Source organism: Danio aesculapii, chromosome 24, assembly GCF_903798145.1.
Source record: "Danio aesculapii chromosome 24, fDanAes4.1, whole genome shotgun sequence".
Taxonomy (NCBI): Eukaryota; Metazoa; Chordata; class Actinopteri; order Cypriniformes; family Danionidae; genus Danio; species Danio aesculapii.
Window position 1 is genome coordinate 6,235,705 of NC_079458.1, and position 8,845 is coordinate 6,244,549.

The 8,845-nt window shown below is 34.9% G+C and overlaps 1 protein-coding gene across 1 annotated transcript; it reads left to right on the top strand.

Moving 5' to 3' along the window:
• Positions 1–1,053: 1,053 nt before the first annotated feature.
• On the top strand, positions 1,054–2,856 carry tmem14cb (transmembrane protein 14Cb). The gene is made up of 4 exons (XM_056450316.1): positions 1,054–1,197; positions 2,289–2,390; positions 2,522–2,609; positions 2,701–2,856. The coding sequence occupies exons 1-4, from the start codon at positions 1,122–1,124 to the stop codon at positions 2,762–2,764; spliced, it is 330 nt and encodes a 109-aa protein (XP_056306291.1). The 5' UTR covers positions 1,054–1,121; the 3' UTR covers positions 2,765–2,856.
• Positions 2,857–8,845: the final 5,989 nt, after the last annotated feature.

Below are 8,845 nucleotides of genomic sequence, written 5' to 3' on the forward strand. Positions count from 1 at the left end.
TAGGAAAAATAAACGGCAAAAAACGGTCAAACTACTTACTCTACAAACAAGTGTTTGCATTACAATACAGACAAAGTAAAATAATATAATAAGAAAATATCAGTTTGCAACACCAAGCAGCAAAACAAGCTGTTTTTAGCGTTTAAAAATGAATGGAAGTGAATGAGACCGGAAGTTTAGAGCCAAAATGATCCAAATGGCTGTGCCCACTCGTACGCGGAGAATAAGGTGAATAACGCCATCACTAAATCTCTAAAATATGATAAAATTGTAGCTCTGAAATCGACATGAGGGTTATAAATAACAGAAAAACAGCTGCGGATGAAATATATTGATCGCAAGCGCTCTCTGTTTTGTTCTGTTGATATATAATCCAAATATTCGTAGCTTAAAACAGATGGAAATATGACTGGATTGTGCTGCTTTTACGACCCCTCACACAGCTTGATCCACCATGGAATATCTCCTCTTGGGTTTTAGGTTTTGGAAAGGGACAAAAATCCATCACCCCGTCTAAACATTTGGGATACCGGCTGTCAGATTTGCACAATCCATATGCATAACGGTTTGGCTTGTTTCCCTCGCTCGAAAGCTTGACAGTCACAGACCTCCTGCGCGTACGGTTGCTAAGCCACGGTTGGTGTGCCGCGGTTCTCCAATAAGATCTGAATGCAGCCTTGATGCAAGCTGAGAGTGCTTTTTTTAATGCAATGTCGGACACAATGCACTCACCGATCTTTCTCATTACAGCATCACTGAGTGCAGTTTCATCCAGCTTTCAATTCGTGGCCACTGGAAGGAAAGATTCAGCCTTATGGTGTGAGCAAGAAAACTGAATATGGGGCTTTATAGTGTTTTCATTTGTTAATGAATAAATATCAACAACATTTATTGCTTAATGGGATTTATTTTTACGTTTTACAGTCATAAAAATAGTAAAAAGAATTTAATTATATTTCTAGCAAATGGACAAATCGAAAAGAATAAGAAAGCCCTCTCTTGTGCACGAAACTTTTATTTTGAAAACGACTTGTAACTTTATGTAGCATTTCAGGAAGTTGACTCTTTAGTTTTGTTTTCAACGCGTCTTTCTGTTTTATTCGAGAATTAAGCCTACAAACATGTTTATAGATTGGCTTGGTTATGGTTATGCTGGTCTTGTAACGATAGGAGGGATTGTCGGTTATGCTAAAGCAGGTAACGATGATGATTTGAACGCGACAAACGTGTTTTTAGTTTTGCAATCGTTATGTTTAATAAATTATCGTGAAGTCTTTATGCAAAGCTCATTATGAATAAAGCTGTTATTCTTTGCATAAGGAAGTCTGATATATGGCCACAAATATATCCTTATAGGCAATTTGGACATATTTCTTATGGTTGAGAAAAAATATACGTAAACGGGTGTTGTGCAGAAATCTGTGACCCGTCGAAAACTGTGACCAGGGGGCGCTGTTCAGTAGAATTTTCACTCGGGAACGTGCTTGTCGCTCATGCACGCGACTGTGAACGCGCATACGCTGAAATCAAGCGATCAGCATCGAGCGGTGCTGTGAAATGATGTTTTAAATTCTGGGATTCGGAAAACAGGTTCGGAGAACTTTAATATAGTCGTGATGTTTTGACCATCCACATTCTTGTAAAGAAGAAATAAAATTTGACTCGTAGTTTGTAGGTTTCGTAATGAAATATAGTGCATTCCAGATTCAAATTACTGACATGACACTGTAGATTGGCCTCACGGAATGTGAGGTAACATCCATAGCCACTCCCATGAGAGCAGTCAGTGATCCAGAGGTGCATACAAACACAAAACATAAATAAAAATATTTTAGTATTTTACAGCACCAATCGACGCTGATTTCTCGATTTCGGTGTCTGCGCGTTCACAGTCGCATGCATGAGCGACAAGCACGTTCACGAGTGAAAATTCTACTGAACAGCGTCTCCTGGTGGCAGTTTTCGACGGGTCACAAATTTCGGCACAAAACGGGTATTTTTTTGCAATAAATTGCATAAATATATATATTTTTTATCTGTATAGCTCATATATGTGATTAGCATATATTAACATATCAGATTCATAGACTTAATCATCTTTTAGTCATAATATATAAGCATAAAAACTGGCATTATTATTTTAATATGTGTATGTAGATATCCCCCTTACCTCCCCCCTCATTTCTGGTGATCCATAAAAATGCCATACAAAATACAGAGATTCACAACGTATTTGCCGTTTTATTTTTGCCGGAAGTTCCTAATATGGTCAGCGGTCTCTGCTGCAGGTAGTTTTATCTCTCTGGCTGCCGGTCTGATGTTCGGCTTTGCAGCATTTGTTGGTGCTTATCAGATGTCAAAGAATGACAAAGATATCTGGGTTTCTCTGGGTAAGTGGCTGTCTTTACCACTATTCACACATGCACACACACACACAATTGATGGCTTACAATATAGCAGTTATAGTACGGTTAGCAAAATATTTATGCAAATAAAATGAATTTATGTTTTGTGTTTGTAGGCACCTCTGGATCACTGACTGCTCTCATGGGAGTGAGATTTTTGAGCTCATGGAAGATTATGCCAGCTGGATTTATGGCAGGAGCAAGGCAGGGAAATTCATTTACTGTGACATTAACAAAAAATAATTATTATAATTTTTATTATGGTTGATGTTTTTTTCTTTTGTGTTTCTTGCAGTTTACTGATGTTCCTGAGGATTGGTGTGAAAGTGCTACAGAATTCACAGAAAAAGAGAAGATGACATCATTCAAAATCAATACCTACAGATCCTGAAAACAGATACTAAAACTGATCTGATATTTAATTTAAATAGTAATAATCATTCTGGGTCATATGAGTAATAATTATATATATATATATATATATATATATATATATATATATATATATATATATATATATATATATATATATATATATACAGTTGAAGTCAGAATTATTAGCCCCCATTTGATTTTTTTTTTCTCTTTTTTTAAATATTTCCCAAATTATGTTTAACAGAGCAAGGAAATTTTCAAGTATGTCTGATAATATTTTTTTTCTGGAAAAAGACTTATTTGTTTTATTTTAGCTAGAATAAAGCAGTTTTTCAATAGTCTCCAGAACAAACCATCGTTATACAATAACTTGCCTAATTACCCTAACCTGCCTAGTTCACCTAATAAACCTAGTTACGCCTTTAAATGTCACTTTAAGCTGTATAGAAGCGTCTTGAAAAAATATCTAGTCAAATATTATTTACTGTCATCATGGCAAAGATAAAATAAATCAGATATTAGAGATGAGTTATTAAAACTATTATGTTTAGAAATGAGTTGAAGAAATCTCTCCGTTAAACAGAAATTGGGGAAAAAGTAAACATGTGGGCTAATAAATCTGACTTTAACCGTATATACAATAATTATATTACCCATTTTTACTTTAAATTTTTACCATTTTCATATTAAAACCTGTTTTTACTTTAAAATAATGAGAACCATTCATTTATTATAAATATTCAGATGTTCATTAATCAAATGTAAAATGCATTCGGTTACTCTTTTTTTACTCTTTTTTTAAATTTATTTATTTTTTTTACTATTTTATTTTATTTTGTTTTAATTCTGCTCTGAATATGCTGGAGAAACATTGTATGAACAGTTTCCTGTATTCTGATTTACTTTCACAAATAAATAGCAAGGCGAAATTATTCATTCATTCATTTTCTTTTCAACTTAGTCCCTTTAATAATCCGGGGCCGCCACAGCGGAATGAACCGCCAACTTATCCAGCATATGTTTTATACAGCGGATGTCCTTCCAGCCGCAACCCATCTCTGGGTAACATCCATACACATTCATTCACACACATACACTAAGGACAATTTAGCTCACCCAATTCACCTGTACTGCATGTGTTTTGACTGTGGGGGAAACCGGAGCACCCGGAAGAAACCCATGCAAACGCAGGGAGAACATGCAAACTCCACACAGAAATGCCAACTGACCCAGCCGAGGCTTGAACCCGTGACCTTCTTGCTGTGAGGCAACAGCACTAGCTACTGCGCCACTGCGTTGCCTAAGACGAAATGAATTACATTTTAATATTAAATATCATCCTATTGTTTAATATTTGTTTGTCTTAATAGAAATTTTAGATAATGACTTTATCTCAATCTTAATCCTTTTTGTTTTTTTATTTACAGCTAGATTTGACCTACATCAAGGACTAAACTCACCTAAAAATTTAATTCTGCTGTCATTTACTCATCCTCCAGTTGTTTCAAAATTGTTACTCCCACTTACATTAATTTGTCTTCTTTATTATGTACTTAAATTTAAACAAATCATTTGGTGTAAAGTAATACATATAATATAATACATGTTTTTACGTTTATATAATTAAGAATTCTCTTCATGCAATGTTCTCTGTAATTAGTTTCTGTAATTACATTTGTAATTACACTGTTGACCTATATCCAGGGGTGTCAAATTCAGTCCTGGAGGGTCACAGACACAGCCCTGCAGAGTTTAGTTCCAACTCTGCTTCAACACGTTACAAACAAGCCTGAAGGTCTCATTTAGTTTGATCACGTGTGTTTAATAAGGGTTAAAGCTGAGCTGTGGCCCACAGGAACATGTCCCTTACACCCTAACTTAACCATAAAGGGCACCATGCAAATAATGCAAATAATCTTTTGGAAGCTGTTTGGACAGAACTATGTGTAGGTATAGTGTGGCCAAAATTTTATTGGAATGATATAAAATCTTTCTTTTAAAAATTTTGATGAAATTCCAGTGATCTTGAGGCCCACCGCAACGTGACATTTTTATCACCCACTGATATTGAATGATAGGCATGTATTTCTAGTATATTTACCCATTTGGTGGGCATCCTGTCACATTTGCTGCAGGTGTATGAGCAGAAAACCACACAACATATTAAATGTGTATGTGCAAACGTTGTAATGGCATTTGTGTGGCTCATTCATCTTATGGTGGTATTTGTGACTGAGTTTCTGTTTCATTGGGTCTTTCTGTTTTTGCTGTGTTTATCTTGACATCTAACTCTGGTTATTATTATTTTAAACCTACCCATACCCCCATCTGTCCTCACCTTACCTGTATCCCACCTGTATAGCACCATAAGTGTTGTGCAATACAAATATGACCACAATAAATACATTGTACTTATTTTCATATGTAAGTTTGGGTGGTACTTGAGGGGCGCCCATGTATATTTGTGGTGCAGTAGCAATTCAGGTGCATTTAATATCCTTTGAGAAGCGTAGCTTTAATTTGAACACATGTGGGTCACTGATAATTCCTGCATATACATTTACGGCACAGCACTATTGGATTAGAGCAATTTCACAACACTAAACACATTATATTACACCGTTATCCGTTTCACAGCACAATACAAGAGAAGTGAGGTTTTGTAAGCTGCAAACCACTTCTGTGCTCCTTGTAAGAATTATAATTACAGGCCTATAAACATTGAAATACGGTAGTGTATGTTGAAAGCTCTCAATTGTGATTATTGGTTATTCAGCCATGATGCACCAGGACCTCTTCACATAAAAATTGTTAAATTTTTTCCTGATGTTGTTTATAAATTAAAGATTAAAGGCACACTGACTTTCCCAAATAGACTGCCTGAACATGGTAAACACTAAAATATGGAGTTTTAATCATGTTAGTGTTTTGGCACTTTTAACATGTAGAATAGTAAACATGTACAGTTGAAGTCAGAATTATTAGCCCCCATTTGAATTTTTTTCTTTTTTAAATATTGATGTTTAACAGAGCAAGGAAATTTTCACAGTATGTCTGATAATATTTTTTCTTCTGGAGAACGTTTTATTTGTTTTATTTCAGCTAGAATAAAAGCAGTTTTTAATTTTTTATGAACCATTTTAAGGTCAATATTATTCGCCCCTTTAAGCTATATATTTTTTCGATAGTCTACAGAACAAACCATCATTATACAATAACTTGCCTAATTACCCTAATCTGCCTAGTTGATCTAGTTAAGCCTTTAAACGTCACTTTAAGCTGTATAGAAGTGTCTTGAAAAATATCTAGTCAAATATTATTTACTGTCATCATGACAAAGATAAAATAAATCAGTTATTAGAGATGAGTTATTAAAACTATAATGATTAGAAATGTATTGAAAAAATCTCTCCGTTAAACAGAAATTGGGGAAAAAAATAAACTGGGGGGCTAATAATTAAACTGTATTGAATAAACGTGCTTTTGTATGTTTTTTTTTTTCATTTTCCATATTCAAGAACAGCTTCATATTAAAATGATTTTGTCTTAAATCAGATGAGAATATGCAATAAAATAAATAATAATAAATATATAAAAAAATTACTTTTGCCATGGGCCCCCTTCCTGACCGGTCCTCGGTCCCCCCTGTGTCATCCCATTAAAAAATCCTAGAATCGCCCCTGGATGTAAGTAACCATTTATTAAGGCCACTTAAAATAAAGTGCGACTGAGTTTTTTTTGTACTGTTGAACACAAAGGAAGATTTGTTAAAGGTCTGCATTCCTGTGGTGACTCCGCGAAACCGCAGGACCTGACTAGATTTTTTGCAATGCGGGATTAATTTTCCGTATATAAAACGTGGTCGCGGTCGGAAGTCTTATGTAATTTGAATGGGAGCGGGCGGTCAAACAATAGGCTAATCCATTTCTGACGTCCTTTCAGAAAAGCATATCTGCGCTCTAAGATGGATTTGTACTTTCACCTGCCTCCAGCCTTCGCTGACTGCGAGTGCTTTTCATTACACGTTCATATCGACCACAGGTATAGCTGCACTCAGAAATGGTTACACATGCTGCACGGCTGGACCAATGCTTTTTGCTTAATCCATTTTATTTGCGGGTCTGTGCGGCATGTGCATGACTGCACTCAGACAGAAAAGGCAGGTTGTCGATGAGTGACAGAGAAGAACAAGTATGACAGAGCAAAGTGTCAGCAGGTGAACAAAGAATGAATAAATAGTGGGAGCGGTTGGATGCGGAATAAGACCCAGCAGGAGTTTGACTGAAATACAGTCCCGCGGCATACCTTTTAAGTACACTGAAGAATGTTGCGAGGAGAAGATTGACTTCACTAATATTTTTTTATTCTTACTGTGGATGTCAATGGCTGCTTTTCCCCCAAACATTTGTCAGATAATGCTGTTTTGTGTTCAGCAAAAGAAAGAAATCGATAAAAGTTTAAAACCGTTTGAGGTTAAAGAAATGGATAAATAAAAGTAAAGAGTGAGGAAATTTTTGGTTGAACTATTCTTTTTAGCCTGGTCTGTGAAATCAGGAGTTAATTATTTCAATGTTTAATCCAATTATGTATTTGTTTCTTTTAAATAGTATTCATTTATCTTTGATTGTTCATTTTTTATTAATTTGATTATTATTTTAAAACCCCTATCCTAGACCAGTGGTTCCCAAAGTGGAGGTCGCAGGGGGTACTTGGTGATTTCCAAAAATCAAATAAATGTTATTAAAGTGTTAGAATTATATACTATATATTATTCTAATAATTCATATATACCATATTTTATCCATAAGCTGCAAAAGATAAAATATTATTTAATAGTTCATTATGATTAATAAATAGTAATTAAATAAAAAATAGGCGATCCCCCTCCTCACGCCATTGTAAAATATGCTCGAGCAGACTTCTAGCCTGCATCAACGTAATTTAAAAACATGTTTAATTAATGATGATGATGTCAATAACTTTACATTTAACTTTATATTTAAAATAGCTATAAAATGGTGCTTAAAAATAAGTGCTTAATTTGAAATGTAGAACAATGGCGAAAAGACAGATTTACGAGATTATCCTAAACAGAGTACAACGTCAATGTCTAAAAAACAGGCTATACTTATAGGCTATAGATAACAGCAAAGGTTCAAACTGACAATTTCACTTTACTTTTTTTTATTTTATTACTTTGTTTTAACAAACTAGTTTGTGTTTTGGCGCCGAAGCATATGCAGACCTTGTTTTGAAACACCTCAAATAATTTTCGGTCTTCATGTTTATTTTGTAGATAACTGACCAACAGAAATGCATTAAAATTAAGATGCAAATTAAACCAAACGAAATCTTCAAAAAGATATTTTTTCCACAAATATACATGAAGTGGGGTGACACGGTGGCTCGTTAGCACTGTCGCCTCAGCAAGAAAGTTGCTGGTTTGCATTTCTGTGTGTAGTTTGCATGTTCTCCCTGTGTTGGCGTGGGTTTCCTACAGGTGCTCTGGTTTCTGGTTTCTACACAATCCAGAGACATGTTCTGTAGGTGAATTGAATAAACTAAATTGGCTGCATCCATGAGTGTGCATATATGTTTCCCAGTGCTGGGTTGTGGCTGTAAGGGCAACTGCTGTGTAAAACATATGCTGGATAAGTTGGCGGTTCATTCTGCTGTGGTGACCTCTGATGAATAAAGGGACTAAGCCGAAGGAAAATGAATGAATGAATAAATATGTAGTATACGTTTGTTCATGCAGTCTTACACAACTGTACGGGTGGATAATTTGTTCCACTGTAATTGTTGTATCACAAACCTCTCTCGTATATGTGCTACATTTTTAATGCAAGTCATTATTTTAAAGATTATGCTTGAGCATATGATTTCTCCTCAGTGCTGATGTGCTTTCATTTTCTTTTAATACATTAAATACAAAGACTGGTTATTTTACCAGCGATGATGGACTGTACTACAGATTTCAAAGAAACTATCTAAATATTAAAAAGGAAACATAAGTTTGACAACAGCAGATCCTATCAATGTAGAAACGAATGGTCTGTTCTTCA

What these genes read in the sequence shown, in the direction of transcription:
- tmem14cb (XM_056450316.1), top strand. Translation starts at nt 1,122, where the DNA reads ATGTTTATAGATTGGCTTGGTTATGGTTATGCTGGTCTTGTAACGATA. An exon ending in TGTCGGTTATGCTAAAGCAG is followed by an intron (nt 1,198 to 2,288) that starts GTAACGATGATG and finishes TCTCTGCTGCAG; the next exon opens with GTAGTTTTATCTCTCTGGCT. An exon ending in AGATATCTGGGTTTCTCTGG is followed by an intron (nt 2,391 to 2,521) that starts GTAAGTGGCTGT and finishes TTGTGTTTGTAG; the next exon opens with GCACCTCTGGATCACTGACT.